At 53.4% G+C, this 18,606-nt stretch overlaps 1 protein-coding gene across 4 annotated transcripts in view; it reads right to left on the reverse strand.

The window, feature by feature from the left end:
* The window catches only part of LMNA (lamin A/C), a 57,184-nt gene that overhangs the window by 18,208 nt on the left and 20,370 nt on the right, over nt 1-18,606 (reverse strand). Inside the window, exons 1-2 of one of the 4 annotated variants that reach the window (XM_063785564.1) lie at nt 15,129-15,308; nt 6,671-7,275 (exon numbers count right to left, since the gene is read on the reverse strand). In XM_063785564.1, coding sequence (XP_063641634.1) covers nt 6,671-7,026 — 356 coding nt within the window. In that variant the 5' untranslated portion in view covers nt 7,027-7,275; nt 15,129-15,308. 4 annotated transcript variants of the gene reach the window in all.

The raw sequence follows: 18,606 nt of genomic DNA on the forward strand, positions 1-18,606 counted from the left end.
ATTGAGGGATAAGAGACCCTGCAATCTTCCAGAGATCTCCTATAATATTAGAGTTCGGCCTATCAGTACACTGGGACCCCAAGGAGGTGAGAATGGAATGAACCCTGCCCTTGTGTCTGGGCCTCTGAAGACTTGGTCTTGGCTGCTGCAGCTGCTAGGGGTGGCGAGGGGCTGGGGAGGAGGGAAGCAAGGGGGAGGGGAGCAGAAAGCACAGTTGGTAGGTGAAGGGATCTACCAGTTGTCCATCCAGCTGTCCTGGGCTTCAGCGCAGACACTAAGCTACCGAATCACTGGGGGGTGGACCTGGAAGTGGGGGCAATGGGCACATCCATGGAAGAGTAAGTCTCAGACTCCTGGAGGCCCGGGGAAGGGCCAAGCAAGGGCACCAATAGTGGGAAGGCAATAGGGGGTCCTAGTGAGGAATTATTCTCTCTTTTGTTTCTCTTGGGCTTTTTAAGTACTTCTCACCCCCCAGGTTTAGCTGCACCCTTCTTCTTTCCCTTTGAATCAGAACGTGGATTTGGGCTAGGCTCAGTGGCTCTCAGCACTTTGGGAGGTCAAGGTGGGTGGACTGCTTAAGCCCCAGAGTTCAAGACCAGCCTGAGTAACATGGTGAAACCTGGTCTCTACTAAAAATAGAAAAATTAGCCGAGCATGTGGCACGTGCCTATAGTCCCAGCTTCTTGGGAGGCTGAGGTGGGAGGATCACTTGAGCCTGGGAGGTGGAGATTGCAGTAAGCCAAGATCATGCCACTGCACTCCAGCCTGGGCCAGACAGCGAGACTGTCAAAAAAAAAAAAAAAAAGAATGGATTTGGTGGTGGAGGGTTGGAGAGGTAACACCAGGAGATACCCTCAGATAAAGCCCAGGGCCCATGCATCCTCAGTCTCCAACCCCATTAACCTAATGGGTCTGCCAAAAGGCACAGCTTCCTTTCAATCCGGGTGGACAATTCCCATGACAAGTCTCAAGATAGTCTCAAGACAAGAATCACCAGCCTCCCAGAGCTCTGACCATCTCACGATTGAGGGGCTGGCAGGGGTCCTGGGTCCAGGTATAGGCTGGAGCAAAGGCTATCGATCATATGCTAACAGGCCCTGCAGGACAGCAGAGTTTTGTTTTGTTTTTTTCTTTTTCAGAGACAGGGTCTTTCTCTCTCCCAGGCTAGAGTGCAGTAGTGCAGTCATAGCTCACAATAGCCTCAAACTCCTGGCTTCAGGTGATCCTCCCGCCTTAGCTTCCCAAGCAGCTGGACTACAGGTGTTGACCGGCTAATTTTTTTGTACAGAAGAGGGTCTTGCTATGTTGCCCAGACTGGTCTCAAACTCCTGGCCTCAAGTGATCCTCCTGCCTTAGCCTCCCAAAGCACTGGGATTACAGGCATGAGCCATGAAGTATGGCCATAGAGCACTAAGGTGTCACTGGCCCCAGAGCAGAGTTTCCAGGCTGCAGAAGTGAGCCTCAGCTACCTGACTTCACCTTACCTCACCCTCTAGATCCTCCCTCCAACCTGTCCCCGAAGCTAGAGAAGTGAGGCTTAATGGTAAGAGCACACCCAGCTGGAAGTCATAAGGCCTGTGCTCAAGTGCTGACCCCTTTACTGTGTGACATGGGACAAGCATCTGTGCCTCTGTGGCCTTTGCTGTTCTTGTCTTGATCAGAGCCTACATGAACTGGAGCCTGCATCTCCCTGCCTGTCCACACTGGGGCTGCAACAGTGGGCAATCCAGGAAGTTGTCAAGCACCAGGGCCTTGTTGGGGTGGAAGTAGCGCTTCTGCTTTGTGGGCCTGGGATCTCCCCACTTCTGACTCAGCCTTCCTCCATCAGTTTCACATGGGAAGGCACAGACCCTGGCACTTCCTGCAGCCCAATCCATAACTCTGAACTCAACTCTGGATTCTAATTACTTGTGCATGTTACCTGTCCAGAGAGAGCTATGTGTCCAGACACCACCAGAGGGTCTCAGGAAGGAGCCAGGCAAGGGACTCCAGGATGCAATGGGGAGGGGGGCAGAAGAGGTAGACATTCAGACCACCACTCCTCCCTTTAAGACAACTGCTGTCTCCACCCTGTCTCCTGCTGTCTTCTGTAAAGCCACCAGGGTGGGAGGGAGAGGGGCAGCATCTGAGTCATCCACCCAGCTGCCTTGCCTGGGGTGGGGCCCAGCTGCAAGCCTGGACTCCAGACAGGCTTCCCTGGTGCTTACAACCTTCCCATTCTGCCTGCACTTGGGTATCCAAATCCCCTGGGCTACAGACTAGAAAGAGACAGAGAAGGGGCAGGGGGTACCAGGTGCGGTAGCTCATGCCTATAAATCCCAGCACTTTGGGAGGCCAAGGCCAAGGCAGGTGGATTACTTGAGCCTAGGAGTTCAAGACCAGCTTGGGCAACACGGTGAAACCCCACCTCTACAAAATATATAAAAATTAGTGGCCGGGTACGGTGGCTCACACCTGTAATCCCAGCACTTTGGGAGGCCAAGGTGGACGGATCACGAGGTCAAGAGATCAAGACCATCCTGGCCAACATGGTGAAACCCCAACTCTACTAAAAATACAAAAATTAACTGGGCGTGGTGGCATGTGCCTGTAGTCCCAGCTACTCGGGAGGCTGAGGCAGGAGAATCGCTTGAACCTGGGAGGTGGAGGTTGCAATGAGCCGAGATCGCACCACTGCACTCCAGCCTGGCAACAGAACAAGACTCCGTCTCAAAAAAAAAAAACGAAAAAAAAAATTAGCTGGGCATGGTGGCACACACTTGTAATCCCAGCTACTCAGGAGGCTGAGGTGGGAGAATCACCAGAGCCTGTGAGGCTGACGTTGCAGTGAGCTGTGATCATGCCACTGCACCCCAGCCTGGGCAACAGAACAAGACCCTGTCTCAAAAAAAGAAGAGAGAGAGAGAGTATTGGCGAAAGGGGTTTCTTCTTGGAGCCTATAATCCAGCCCAACAGAAGGTCCCCCAAACTCCTGAGTGTGGTTGAGGTACCCAGGCTGGGTCAAAAATTGCTACAGGGTCTTAAAAACAACTTTCCATCCCAACTCCAAATCTGGCCCTGAACTCTGAGCTCTAATTAAACATTAAACCAGACAACACCTTCTCTCTAGGCTTTGGTGGGAGGGGTTGGGAAAATGCCTTTTTTCCTCTCCCAAATTCTTTACTCTACCCACTTCTCTACCTCACCCTGAGCACAGCAGACCCAGCAGGGAGTAACCAATCCTGGCTCCTCCTACTGTGGGCATAGAAGAGGACAGCCACCCCAGTCTGAGTCCCCTTTGTCTTCACCCCACTTTCTATCAGCTTGGGATCCAGGTGTGCAAATCCACCTCTCTTTTCCGGAAGCCCAGCCTTCCCAGCCAGGATCAGTGGGGGAGAACAGAGGCAGGTGGCTAAATATAACAAGTACACACACCACCTCCGCCCTGCCCCACGTGCGCACATACCCGCCTGGTGTCCCAGGCCTGGACAGCTGCACTAGGAGGCAGAGGAGACAAACTGGCATGGCTGGGTGAGCAAGAGAATATCGAATCCACTCAACCTGTTTCCCGATCAAAGTTTTGACCAGAAAACTGCTAAAACTGCTAAAAATGTCCTTCACAGGGCTTTGGTAGATGAGTGGACTAGTTTAGAATGCAACGAATTCTCTGGGTCTCCCCTTCCTTGCTTCCTATCTGTCTTGCTAACTAAATTGTTCATATCACTAGTAGAAAAAAGACAGGCCTGGCGTCAGGCCTGGTGGCTTATGCCTGTAATCCCAGTGCTTCCGGAGGCCGAGGCAGGAGGATTGCTTGAGGCCAAAACTTTGGAACCAGCTGAGCAACATAGCAAGTTTCCATCTTTACAAACAAAAAGCAAAAAAAAAAAAAAAAAAAAAAAAAAAAAAATTAGCCAAGCGTGGTGGTGCCTGCCCTTAGTCTCAGCTATTCCGGAAGCTGAGACAGTAGGATCGCTTGAGCCCAGGAGGAGTTCCAGGCTGCAGCAAGTTATGATTGTACCATTGCACTCTAGCCTGAGCAACAGGGCAAGGCCCTGTCTCTGAAAAATATAATAAAAATAAAGAAAAGGACAGGTGTGGTCTCTTTCAGCAGAAATAAAATTTGAGGCTGGGCACAGTGGCTCATGCCCTGTAATCCCAGCACTTTGGGAGGCCGAGGCAGGAGGATTGCTTGAACCCAGGAGTTCAAGACCGTGGGCAACATGGCAAAACCCCATCTCTACAAAATAATACAAAAACATTAGCTGTGGGTGGTGGTGCCTGCCTGTGGTCCCAGCTACTCAGGAGGCTGAGGCGGGAGGATGGCTTGAGCCAGAGAGGTAGAGGCTGCAGTGAGCCATGACCTTGCCACTGCACTCCAGCCTGGGTAACAGAGTGAAACCCTATCTCAAGAAAAAAAGAAGCCAGGCGCAGTGGCTCCCGCCTCTAATCCCAACACTTTGGGAGGCTGAAGCAGGCAGATCACTTGAGGTCAGGAGTTCGAGATCACCCTGGCCAACATGGTGAAACCCCGTCTCTACTAAAAATATAAAAAGTAGCCGGGCGTGGTGGCAGGCACCTATAGTCCCAGCTACTTGGGAGGCTGAGGCAGGAGCATGGCTTGAACCCGGGAGGCAGAGGTTGCAGTGAGCTGAGGTCACACTACTGTACTCCAGCCTGGGCAACAAAGCAAGACTCCGTCTCAAAAAAACAAAATAAAGGTTGATGGCCGGGCATGGTAGCTCACACCTGTAATCCCAGCACTTTGGGAGGCCGAGGCGGGTGGATCATTTGAAGTCAGGAGTTTGAGACCAGCCTAGCCAACATGGTGAAACCCCATCTCTACTAAAAATTAAAAAAAAAAAAAAAATTAGCCGGGTGTGGTGGCACACACTTATAATCCCAGCTACTCAGGAGGCTGAGGCAGGAGAATCTTTTGAGCCTGGGAGGCAGAGGTTGTGGTGAGCCAAGATCGCACCACTTCACTCCAGTCTGGGTGACAGAGTAAGACCCTGTCTCAAAAACAAAAAACAAAAAAAAAAACCGTTGAGCCTGTCTTCCTACACACAACTTCCATTGACTCTTCAGAAAGAAGGGTGATGGGCCCATCGTGGTGGCTCATGCCTGTAATCCTAGCACTTTGGGAGGCTGAGGCGGGTGGATCACCTGAGGTTGGGAGTTCAAGACTAGCCTGACCAACATGGAGAAACCCCATCTCTACTAGAAATACAAAATTAGCCCGGCATGGTGGCACATGCCTGTAATCTCAGCTATTCGGGAGGCTGAGGCAGGAGAATCACTTGAACCTGGGAGGCGGAGGTTGCAGTGAGCCGAGATTGTGCCATTGCACTCCAGCCTGGGCAACAAAACCACACCTAGCAAAGGGTTCTAGGAAGAGCAGAAGTTTGGAGTAGATGATAAAAGAGAGAGAAGTCAAAGCCAACAGCCCTTTACGGATCTCCAAGCACCCTTAGTGCTCTTGGCCTGGGTCTGCATAGAGAAAGGGAAGGCAGGAAGAAGGGAAACACATTTTGATGGGGCTGGAAGAGAGGGCCTATACTTCCAAGCTCCCAAAGGCTTTTTTAGAAAAGAAGAAGGTGCAGTTGAGTAGGGTGGGGTAGGGTGGGGCAGGGGTGGGTAAAGTGGGAGTGGCCTGAATCTTCCAACGGCTGGATTTCAAAAATGTCACTGTATTCCAGCACTTCAATAAGACAAAGATCAAAACGTCAGCAGCTTTAGGATGGGCCCGAGCAAAGACTGCCTGGCCCGGCTGGGAAAATGAAAGTGGCTCACCCCAAGGAGGGAAGGACAGTGCCCCCAACCCTCGAAGGCACTAGGCAGAGGGCCAAGGGAGGAGTGCGGCCAGACCTGGGCATAACACAACTTCCTGAGCTGGGAGCCTCTGCCCTCTGCCTCCCTCCCTCCCTTGCATTCCTGGGCCAAGCGGGCCAAGCAGGCCAAGGGCTGTGGGAGCTGCGGGGGAGCCGATCTCTCATCTCCCGGAGCTCTTTTGGTGGGCCTGTCAGAGCCCAAGGAAGGTCCCAGACACGCAGAGTGGCAGAGTGAGGGAGAACTTCCCAACCCTTAGAACCCAGGACAAGGTCATGCTGAGGGGGCCACCGCCAAGCCCTTGGGAGGGAAAAGGGGGATTGCCCTGCCTTCCTGACCTCGCTCCAACACGCTGGACAGATGCCAACTTGAGAGTTATGTCTTAGTGGGCATCATGTGTTCAGAGCCAGCTTGGGCAAAGCTAGCACAGTGCCAAGCCCGCCAACAAAGTTCTAACAGGACCCTTTCTGCCACTCCGATGTGTCCTGGGTGCCCAGAGTTCTTCGAGCTGGCAGGGCTAGTTCTGTTTTGCTCAAGCCCCTCCCCCCGGCTCCAAATAGCTGGCAAATCCCAATCTGACCGAATTCAGGCCGGCCCCAGCCCCAACTTGTCCCTGATACCCCCACCATTCCTTATATCCCCCCCGACCCTCTCCCAGAGACCACTTCTTCCCTCTCTGTCCTGTCTTGACAATTCCCCTTGACACTGCCAGTCACCCGCTGGGGGCAGTTCCGGGGAGGGAGGAGACTATGGCAAAGTTATCGGCCTCCAGGCCCTCTCACTCCCTTCCTGCGGCCGGCCAGGGACGCCGGCCCGCCGCCCTCTCCACTCCCCGCCAGGCACGCAGCCACCTGGGCGAACTCACCGCGCTTTCAGCTCCTTAAACTCCTCACGCACTTTGCTCAGCTCCAGCTGCAGGCGGGCGCGCTCCTTGGCTACTGAGTCAAGGGTCTTGCGGGCATCCCCGAGCTCGGCCTCGTAGGCGGCCTTGATGCCGGACACCTCGCGGCTGACCACCTCTTCAGACTCGGTGATGCGAAGGCGCAGCCCTGCGTTCTCCGTTTCCAGCGAGCGCACACGGTCGATGTAGACCGCCAAGCGATCATTGAGCTCCTGCAGGTCCTCCTTCTCCTGCAGCCGGGTGATGCGGGTGGGCGACAGCGGAGTGGAGCTGGCCTGCGCCCCGCTGCGGGTGGCGCGCCGCTGGGACGGGGTCTCCATGGCCGGCAGGGTGGCAGCGCTGCCCGCGGGGCAGGGGTCCCGGAAAGGGCGCGGGGCTCGGGCCGAAGGACAGAGACTGCTCGGAGTCGGAGTGCGCCGGCCGGCTGGCTCTCGGCTTGCTCCTGGCAGGCGTGGGGATCTGGGCCGGACGCTGTCGGACCTCGGGATCTGGGTTGGCTGGTGTAGGTGCGGCGCTCCCGCGAACACTGAGTCACCGACGCCGGGGCAAAGGCTCTAATAGGTCCTCCTCTGAAGGGAGGAGGGGCCACTACTCTTAAAGGGGCAGTCCCAGATCCATTGGGGGTGGGGGCGGGAGTGGTGAGGAGGGGTGTGGCGGAGTCGGACCCCACCCTCTCCAGTGCACCCCTAACTGCGTGAGGCTCAAGCTTCCCCTCTCTTGGCTCCTGCCTGCTCAGCACTGTCGGCTCCAAGCTTGCCTCCATTGCCTCAGACCTTCTGGGCTAGAGGGCAGAGCCAAGGAGGGAGAGTGGGTGGGCAAAAGGGTCCGGGAGAAAGAGAGGGAAGTGGGCGCAAAGCAAGGGAGAGGGTCAGGTAGGCAGGGCTGGGAGCCAGGAAAGTGGGGGGAGGGCTGAGGCTGGTGCCCATCAGTGTGACTCACCCTTCTTCCACCACTGGCTCCCCCTGTCCTCCCAGTAGTAATAGTGAGTCACCCCAACCCCCCTCCACACGTGGGCAGCCCATTCAGAGCTGCATCTCAGTGTGCCAGGAGTGGGGTGGAGAAGGAATGCCTGGGTTCCCTGGGGGGAGCAAAGTTCTGGAACCTGAGTTCCTTTATGCCCCCAGTTTGGGGCCAGGGATCAAGGAGTTTGGGGGTCCCTTTTTTTCTTTCTTTTGCCCCAATCTATCTCTCTTCAAAGCCAAGCATTCGTTTTTAGACCCAAGCAACAAGCCACAGTCCCCTAAAGAAGTCCCCTAAAGAAGGCCAAGAATAGGAGCCAGGCACTGCCCCTTCCATCTCCTGTCCCCTTCCTTTGGACCCAAGCACTGCCTGGGTTCCTTCCCCCTTCAGTCCCTTTCTACTGCTTACCGCACCCAGTCAACTTATTTTTTTCCCCCAGAACTGTACTTATTTTAATGGATAATTTAAAACAGATACCAGAGCTGTGCGTGCATTCATTACATTGCCAAGACACTAGGTCCCAGATTTCTGTGGTTCCCAGAGGGGCCTGAAAGGGGGAGCAGGGCTGGGGGCTGGACAGCCAATGTTGGGTCTCTATCCTGGTTTCAGCCAGAAAGAAGGTAGTGGGGGGCAAGAAGGTAGTGGGGGACAGGAACAGCAAAGACCCCACAGCCTTGCTGGCTGCAAAGGCCAGCACCATATTCATCTCTACTTTCCTCTCTGGCCAGGTCCATTCTGCAGCTGGCTCTGGGGAGGGGCCAGGCTCTCTCACAAAACGAGATCACTCAGGTCCCCAGGGTTCGCTACCTCAGGCTCTGGAGCCTCCATCCTCAGGCCTCACCAAGGACCCTTTTGATAAGCCTTCCACTCCCCTCCCCTCATCCTGGCCCCTATCCTGGTCCCACCAGCCACCTCATCCTCTGTTTTGTTTGTTTGTTTGTTTGTTTGAGATTAAGTCTTGCTCTCTCACCCAGGCTGGAGTGCAGTGGCATGATCTCAGCTCATTGCAACCTCCACCTCCCGGGTTCAAGAGATTCTCCTGCCTCAGCCTCCTGAGTAGCTGGGATTATAGGCACCTGCCACCATGCCCAGCTAATTTTTTTTTTTTTTTTTTTTTTTTTTTTAGTAGAGATGGGGTTTCACCATGTTGGCCAAACTGGTCTCAAACTCCCGACCTCAGGTAATCTGCCTGCCTCAGCTTCCCAAAGTTCTGGGATTACAGATGTGAGCCACCATGCCCGGCCCACCTTATCCTCTCTAAGAGGTGACAGCATTGAGGCCTGGGTCCCATCTGCCTGCATGCCCTGCCCAACTGCCTCCCACAGCTTATCCTCCGATGAGCAACCAGGGAAATCAAATTATGTTGCTACCTTGTACAGCTCCAAGATATCAGGGCTTCCCTCAAACACAAGGAAAGCAGGGCTGGACAGGCCCTCAGTTCTGGTTCTGAAGCCTGGCCTCGGGGTGGATGAGGGACTGGAGTGGGATTAAGGCAGGAACTTTGGTTATTAGGGGAGGGGAACAAGGAAAGTTCTCATCTCAGTGAGGGTGCCTGGGCAGCATGGTGAGCACTAGGGATGCACCCGGATGAGGGGCCCAGAATATGGCTTCTCTCCCCCAGGGCGTGGCACCCACCCTCAGCTTCCCAGACAATAAAAAGTCTTGTTCTTCTCCACACCAGAAGCAGAGGCAGGAGGGGTAAGCCAGTGAAACGTGAGGGAAGGGTTCATGCTGTTCCCACTGCCTCAGCCCCTCCCTGGCACTCAGTGCCCCCTTTTCCCCTACCCAGCTGCTTGGCCTGGCTTCCTTTCCAGGCTGGGAAAGCTAAACCACACTTAACCCTTCCTGTCCTAGACCTCCCCACTCTTTTTTTGAGAATCTTGGTCTGTCGCCCAGGCTGGAGTGCGGTGGCAGGATCATAGCTCACTGCAACCTTGAATTCCTGGGTTCAAGTGATTCTTTTATCTCAGCCTCCTGAGTAGCTGAGACTATAGGCTATCATGATAGAGACGGAGTCTTGCTATGTTGCCCAATTTGGTCTAAAACTCCTGGCCCCAAATGATCCTCACCTCAGCCTTCCAAAGCGCTGGGATTATAGGTGTGAGCCACTGTGTCTGGCCAGACCTCCCCATCTTGTGGAAAAGGTGCAGGAGAAAGAAGGAGGGCTTTCACCCCAAATTTCACTCCAAGCTCTTTCTAAAGGTTCCCTGCCACCACCATCAAAATGGCCTCAATCCTAAATCTGAACTTCAAAGTGAAACTTTATCCTGAATATTCAATCCTAACTCTGGACTCCAGATGTCATAAGTCTGCTCTCCCTTTGCCAGGGCAAAAATCACCAACCCAGAAGCAGCAGCCAGGTCCAGAGGAGCTGAGCCTGCTGGAGGTGAGAGGTGATGGGAGTGGTGGCTAGAAGGTGACCACATTCTAATCCTACCTCTTAACTGCTGAGTGATGCTAGATCTGCTACTGAATTCTCTGGACCTCAGTTTTCTTACCTGTAGTATGGGCAGAGTGGCTATCAAAGACGGGGACTGAGCTCCTGGGTGTGCAAGAGTTCTGCACACTATGCCACAGGGTGATAGCAATACTATGCTTGCTCTCAAGGGAGCCTCCCACCAGTGGGAAAGACAGAGGGAGAAGCAAAACCAACAAGCACAAATGATTAAAGAGCAGTGGAGGACTCTGAATTGGATGAATTCCAAAGGGATCCCAGAAGTCTGGGAGCTGGAGCATGCATGAGTGAAATCAGAATGCAGTGGTTGGGTCCAACAGACGGTTTGAGAATTTTTTTTTTTTTTTTTTTTTTTTTTTTTTTTGAGACAGAGTTTTGCTCTTGTCACCCAGGCTGGAGTGCAACAGTACAATCTCAGCTCACTGCAACCTCTGCCTCCCAGGTTCAAGCGCTTCTCCTGCCTTAGCCTCCTGAGTAGCTGGGATTACAGGCGTGTGCCACCACGCCCGGCTAATTTTTGTATTTTGAGTAGAGACGAGGTTTCACCATGTTGGCCAGGTTGGTCTCGAACTCCTGACCTCAAGTGCCCCCTCACCTTAGCCTCCCAAAGTGTGAGATTACAGGCATGAGCCACTGCACCAGGCCTAGGCACTTTATCTTGAAGACCAATGACCTTGATTGGGTGGGGGGGCTCCTCTGTGTTCTTATAGCATCCTAGTGTTTCCTCTGTGACCCCCATTCCTGAAAGTGCTGTGAGGGACAGAAAGGACCAAGTCTTGGTCATCTGTCTCCCTAACACCTGGCACACAGCAGGCACTCGGTGTTTCTAATTTTTTTTGAGTTGGAGTCTCGCTCTGTTGCCCAGGCTGGAGTGCAGTGGCACAATCTCGGCTCACTGCAACCTCTGCCTTCCATGTTCAAGCGATTTGCCTGCCTCAGCCTCGAGGGTTGCTGGGATTATAGGCACCCACCACCACACCCGGCTAATTTTTATATTTTTAGTAGACACAGGGTTTCCCCATGTTGGCCAGGCTGGTCTCGAACTCCTGACCTCAGATGATCTGCCTGCCTTGGCCTCTCAAAGTGCTGGGATTACAGGCATGAGCCACTGCACCCAGCCTCTTTATTTTTTTAAGAGATGGGGGTCTCACTATGTTGCCTAGGTTGGTCTTGAACTCCTGGAGTCAAGTGATCCTCCCACCTCAGCCTCCCAAAGTGCTGGGATCACGGGTGCCAGCCACCATGCCCAGCCCTCTCAGGGTTTCTTGGGTAAACAAATGCATCTGGCCCTGCCACTTTTCAGGTCAGTGACTCTGGACAAGTTTTTCCAGCGTTAGTTTCATCATCTGTAAAATGGGGATGTGCAATAACTAAATAAGGTTACATACATTTGAAGGAGGGCTTCTTGGAGAAGGTAGATTTAGGGGCTTTACAGAACTGCCTTATACACAGAGAATTCATTCATTCAACAAATATTTATTGAACATCTACTATATACCAGGAACTATTCTAGACACCAGGGATGCAGCAGTGAATAAAACAGACAAAAATCCCTACCCTTATGGAGCTGACATTCTAGTGGAGGGAGACAGTCAATAAACCAAAGACAAAGTTATAGTTTGTTAGAACACGGTAGGAGCTATGGAAATAAAAATATAAAGCAGAGGCTGAGCATGGTGGCTCACACCCATAATCCCAATACTTGGGGAGTCCGAGACAGGCAGATTGCAGATTGCTCGAGCCCAGGAGTTCAAGACCAGCCTGGCCAACATAGTGAAACGCCATCTCTTAAAAAAAAAATTAGCTGGGGGTGGTGGCACATGCCTCTAGTCCCAGCTACCCAGGAGGCTAAGATGGGAGGATCACCTGAGCTTGGGAGGTCAAGGCTGCAGTGAGCTGTGATTGCACTACTGCACTCCAGCCTGAGCAAGAGAGAAACCCTGTCTCAAAAAAAAAAAAAATTACATATATGTGTGTATATATATATATACACACACACACATATACATACATGCATACATTTAGCAGAATAATGCTCACACAGTGAATAACTTACATTTTAACAATCTTTATAGTTGTTGCATGTTTTCATACATTCTCAACTGGGTCCATACAACAACCTCATGAGTTGGAAATTATTTCCCTGCTTTGCAGATGAGGCTGACTTTCCTAAAACTAGGCCGTAAGTAACAGGCCCAGTGCAGAACTGGGACCAGGCAGTCTGGTCCAAATCCTGGACATGCTTCTCTGTCTTCTGCCACTCTGGCTGGAGGAAGTCTGTGCAGAGGTGCTGAAGTGGGAAAGAGCTGAGTGTGCTCTGACCTGCCAAGGGGCATGGGGAGCCACTAGAGGTAAGGCTGGAAAGAGGGGGAAGAGAGACGGGAAGGGAGAAGTGGGAGGTGGAGGCAGGGGCCTGGTGCTGGGATGGGGCCTGAGGGAGAGGCTTCCAGCTGCTTGATAGGCCTTGAGGTCAAGGAGAGAAGGAAAGCATCAAGACCAGTGAAGAAAGAGTCAGGAGCACTGGCCTTGGCAAGAAATAAGCCAAACTAGGGTCCGGTGGGTTCAGCCCAGTGATGAAGCCAGGAGGGATTCCAGAGGCATGCTAAGAACCATTCGTGTAGGGAATATTTATGGACTACCTTTATTATTAGGCACTAGGTACTTGCATTATTTTGTTGGACCAATACAATAGCTCTACAAGGTAGATACTATTAATAGCCCTATTTTACAGATGAGGAAACTGAAGCCCAGAAAGGTTAAATTATTCATTTAAGGTCAGGTTTCTCAACCTTGGCACTACTGAATTTTGGGCCAGATAATTCTTTGTTGTCAGAGAAGGTTCTTTGTACTCTGAGATGGTTTGTAACATCCCTAGCCTCTCCCGACTTTAGGCCAGTAGCACTTCCACTCCCAGTTATGACAATCAAAAATATCTTCAGGCATTGCCTAACATCCCCTGGGGGATAAAATTACCCCCTATTGAGAATCACTTGTCTAAGGTCATATGGTTAGTAACAGAACTTGATTTTTTTTTTTTTTTTTTTTTTTTTTTTTTTTGAGATGGAGTTTCGCCCGTCGCCTGGGCTGGAGTGCAATGGCACGATCTCAGCTCACTGCAACCTGCACCTCCTGAATTCAAGCGATTCTCCTGCCTCAGCCTCCCGAGTAGCTGGGACTACAACCATGCGCCACTAAAAAATTAGCCCAGCTAATTTTTTTGTATTTTTAGTAGAGACGGGATTTCACCATGTAACTCCTGACCTCAGGTGATCTGGTCACCTCAGCCTCCGAAAGTGCTGGGATTACAGGCATGAGCCACCACGCCCAGCCAGAACTGAAATTTTAATACGAGTTTGCCTGAATCAGAAAGCCAAGATCTTACCATCAGGTGGCTAGAACCCTGAACAGGTAGGAGTCAGAGACAGGCGACTCTTTGGAGGAGGGTCTGAGGAGGTGGAGGTGACGTACAGATTCTGGAACATGGTTTGGGAATCTCTTTATAGTGAGTTCTTGAGGGAGGGTCTTATTCATCCTTTGACTACAGGGTATTAAACAATGATTGAAGTGCTGAGTCACTCGTGTGCAGGTGATAGTTATAACCTTGACAGTGGAAGACCGTGCCTACTCTTTAAGGGGCTGCCATGTGCCAGCAACCAGGCTAGGGGCTATATGGAGGTGATCCCATTTAATCTTCACCTCAATCTTATGAGGTAGGTATTATTATCTGCATTTTATGTGTCAAGAACCCAAATTCCGGCTGGGAGCAGTGGCTCACACCTGTAATCTCAGCATTTTGGGAGGCTGAGGTGAGTGGATTACTTGAGGTCAGGAGTTCAAGACCAGCCTGGCCAACATGGTAAAACTCCATCTCTACCAAAAATACAAAAAATCAGCTGGGCGTGGTGGCATGCACCTCTAATCCCAGCTACTCAGGGAGCTGAGGCAGGAGATCATGTTACTGCACTCCAGCCTGGGTGACAGAGTGAGACTCCATCTCAAAAAAAAAAGAAAAAGAAAAAGAAAAAAAAAACAACAACCCAAACTCCACGAGGTTGTAATTGACCTGAGGTAGCACAGCTGAGTAGATTTCTTCTCAGGCTCAGCAAGGGGGAATGAGGCAGGCTCATAGGTGGTGCCGGGTGAGAAGCGGGCCCTTAGATGGAGCAAGTGAATGACAGCTATTTGTAAAGTCAGAGATCCCCCTCACTCAAATGAAATCTCACCCAAAAAGCACAATCTACTAAATGACAGAGGCAGAGCTTCTCTACTTAGGGAGCTTGAGGCCCCTGCCTGGTTGATCCCCCCAGCCCACTTCCAGGAGGCCCCTGGGCTCTGAGGAATAAGCCCCTTTCTTTATAAGTGGAATTCTGAGGCCAGAGGAGGAAAGATTTGCCCAAAGTCACACAGCCAGGCAGGGTCAAAACCTCCAAGACAGCACTGCAGCTCAGTGCCACGCTGCCATGGGAGACAGGGCAGCCACACTGGACAGATGTCAAAGAGCTGGTCCACTTAGGGACGGACTGGCATGGGTTCCTACAAAGTCGGGAAGTGGCTGCTGGGCTCACTGAGCCAGCGGGGCTGGAGGGGCGACTGGATAAGTAGTAACCAAGCCCTCCCACCTGCCCCGGTCCCCCCCGGTGACAAGCTTTTCACAATCAAGGTTACTACCTTAGCCTTCTCAAATTTCTTTGAGGTGCACAGGCAAGCACCATTATCTGCATATTACAGCTGAGGAGACAGAGGCTTAGGCAGGCTAACTGATTGTCTCCAGGCCACACAGCTGACAAGTGACAGAAGCAGGCCCAAACCCCAGGTTTCTGCCTCCAGGTTAAATATACTCTTTCCCTCTTCGACCCAGATCCCAAGGAACCCAATCCAACAGCAAAATCCTACAGTCTCCCCAGGAGCTCCATTCCCGACATTCCAAACCACCTCCCCCACCCAACCAGGCCCAAATCGCCACCTCACTTGTGAGTCTCAGGCTCCCTGAACTGTCACAATACACACCAGACTATTGCCAGTCAAATAGAAATCGGGCAGCAGGCAGAAGGAAATTCAGCAGTGACATCTCCTTCCTTTCTCTTGTCCATCCCCCAGCTTTGGCCCCTCACCACCTGGGGGAAGGTGTTAAGGGGGGAACGCGGCCGGGGGCGGTGGGGGGGTGGGGACAGAGGCGTGGGTGGGGCCATGTGGGCCGGCGGCGTCCCAGGCAAATCAGTAGGGGCGGGTAGTCGGACTGGATTCAGGCGGGGCTATTCTCCCCACTCCACACCCCGCAGGCGGGCAGCGAGGGCCTGACGGCTGGTGCTGACGCAGGCGACTGCGTGTGGGCGGCCGCGTGTGAGTCTGTGTGTCTCTGTGTGTGTGTGGTTGCTGGGGCCTCCCCGGCCTCCTAAATGGGGGTTTCCTTTCCCTGTTGCCAAGGAAACAAACAGAAGCGCCACAACTCCAGGACTGGAGCTGGAGGAGAGGGCCCCCTCGCCCCATAGCTCACGCCCCTACACATTTCCAGGAAGTGAGGCAGAAAAGGATTCCCTTTCTCCCTCACCCTCATCCCAGTGTGGGCCAAATGTTTGTGGAGCCTGAAACTAGGGTGGGCAATTGCCCTGGGTTTGCCGGGGACTGAGGAGTCTCCTAGGATAAGGGAATTTTTTTTTTTTTTTTTTTGGAGACGGAGTCTCGCTGTGTCTCCCAGGCTGGAGTGCAGTGGCGCGATCTCGGCTCACTGCAAGCCCCGCCTCCCGGGTTCACGCCATTCTCCGGCCTCAGCCTCCCTAGTACCTGGGACTACAGGAGCCAGCCACCACGCCCCGCTTTTTTTTTTTTTTTTTTTTTTTAAGTAGAGACGGGGTTTCACCGTGTTAGCCAGGATGGTCTCGGTCTCCTGACCTCGTGATCCGCCTGCCTCGGCCTCCCAAAGTGCTGGGATTACAGGCGTGAGCCACCGTGCCTGGCCAGATAAGGGACTTTTAATGCTAAAATAGGGACAGTTGTTCATCCTACCTAAAGTGCACACAATTTTGTGGGGAGGCCCTCTTTAAGAAATACAAAATGATCTTTTTGCAAATGTTATGGACATGGGATCATGTGGAAAGTTTGGCAGGGCTCCTCTTCAGGTCTTGAAAGGGCCCGTGCAACTGAGAGGCCCTGAAACTTCACTTTCCTTTGCTCCCTGGTGAATCCACCCCAGTCCACAGCCCCTGCAGCCCTCACACTCCTCAAGGTCCCCGTTGAAAGCTCTCCTCTGGCCCTCAGGCCAGGAGGTCAACTAGGAAAGTGAACTCCCAGCCAGGAGGGTGGTGGTGAATCTGCAGGAGATTTCCTGGCCGCTGGGGTGGAGCAAGGGGCACTCTCAGGAGGAGTGGGGAGGGGGGCTGCCAAGTAGGGTAAGGGGATGGCTGGGGTCTCCGCCCTGTGGGATGGGGAAGGGACTGCACTTGGGCCAGCGTTTCATCATTCATTGCCTAGAAGTAGAACTTCAGAGCTGGGAGGAGTCTTAAGGCATCGTGCAGCCCAACCACCTCCCTTCTAGATCCACATTAGTCCAACTCCCCAGATTCCCCTGTCCACTATCCTTAAGCCAGCCCACAGGCCCGCCCCAGAGGAGCACCCCATTGGCCCTCTTTGCCGGGTGAGCTCAAAGCTTGCACAGCATGCCAAGAGCCCACCTCACTTTGGCCTTGACCTCTGAGGGGCTCTCCGTCAGTGACAGGTAATGAGAAAACCACTGGGGGAGGAGGGTGAGAGGGGTCTGGCTGGGAAGGACAGGAAGACAGGCTAAAACTGGCATGCTCTCAGGCCCTGGCCCGCTCAGGCTACCCAGGGAGGAGCTAAGGGGGCATCTGTTTCCTCTTGGCCATGGTCCCCTCAGTCCTACCCCAGAGGAGGTGAAAATGGTGCTGGCTTCCTGATGCAGAGCTTCCTGGCCTGGGAGTGCAGTATGGGGTCCAGCAAAACATTCCCATATGCCCTCTCTTCTCTCCCCTTGGAGCTTGGTGGAGCTAAGGTTTAGAGGTGGAAGGTGTGTTTCCTGTTGGAGGAAAGGAAAGAGATGTTGGGGCTAACTGAGCACCAACGACGTACTAGCCGTAGCCAGGCTGGGGTCCCAGTGAGATGTAGCGGGGGAGAAGCAGAGGACCTGTGTGGCTTAGGGGGTGGGACCTCACTCAGGCCCCTTGGTGAATGGATCCAGGAGTGGAGGATGGACGAGAGAGACCTGGGCACAGAGGATGAGTGGGGATGAAGGAGAGTAAAAGGGAGACAGGGAAGAGGTTGGGGAGGAAATCAACCATGAGGGAGGGGTGAGGACCACATTTAGAATCCAGTCCAGGGGGCTCTGGAATAGGGAACTGAACAGAGGGGAGACTCATAAATTGAGGAGGGGGCAACTACCTCGGCTGACGCCAGTGCTCCAGCCCCAGATCCTGTTGGGGCAAATATTTACCAGATGGCAACAGTTGCTAAGCAAGGAGGAAGGAGGAGGGAGGCCAGTAGCTGCAGGCCCTTCCAGGCTCCTCCCCAACAAAAGCCAGCCTACACAGGCCTGAGCCACCGCTCCCCACCCCAGCTGGGAGGCTGAGCTATACCCCTCCATACACGCACCTCTTGGGATCACCCCAACCCCTGCCCCCCAACACGCCCAAGCTGGCAATATGCCAGAGAGCTGGGCTAAGGGAAAATCCCTGGGCTGCCAGGCCTTCCCTCTACTCTGGGACATCTCTTGGGGCTCAGACCTTGCAAAATGTCCCCTTCCCAATCCCTCCTTCAGTGGGGGCTGTGAAGGGGGGAGCCAAGGAGTGTGGATATGATGAGGGAGGGTGTGCTGAAGAATGGAGCCAGGATGTCCCAGGAACTGAGGCCGGGTTCGGGGAAGGAAAGGAGTGACTCCACTAGAGGCTTCGAAAGGGCAGGGGAGCAGGGCTGGTGGAGCCAGAGAAGGGGGTCCAGAGGGCCACTCCCTACTCTGGTCCTTGGGCAGGGGAGGGCGTTGAGGGATAAAGAGCAGGGAGGGTGGGGTATGTTCAAATGGAGCCAGATGTGGCCCTGTGATGTGGGCTGTTGTTGGCACAGGCACAGCAGGGGCAGGACATGCCACTGCCGATGGAAAGGATTAGTCAGAAACTGGGAGGGGGCAGCCCCCGGAGAGGGGACACAGGAGAGCTAGTCCAGGACCCCTTCCTCCCCCCTGCCCGAATGAGGGCTTGCAAGGAGGGGTTGGCTAGGGGTATGCGCTGCCCTCCCATCTCCTCCTCAAGGGGGCCACCATCTGCCCACCATCCTTAAGGTTCCCACCCATTTTCCTGGCTGAGCCTCAGCTACTGTATGCAAAATGGGGATCCTGGCACCCTCCCCACAGCTGTTAGAGGAGTCCCAGACAGAGGAAGTGCGAGGGCCCAGCACACAAGAGGGGCATACTAGAGGCCCTCTTCCTTGGCGGCCTCATTGGGGTGAGGACCCTCCTCTGCAAGACTTCTCCCTGGGGGTC

This window comes from Pan troglodytes, chromosome 1 (genome assembly GCF_028858775.2).
Source record: "Pan troglodytes isolate AG18354 chromosome 1, NHGRI_mPanTro3-v2.0_pri, whole genome shotgun sequence".
Classification (NCBI taxonomy): Eukaryota; Metazoa; Chordata; class Mammalia; order Primates; family Hominidae; genus Pan; species Pan troglodytes.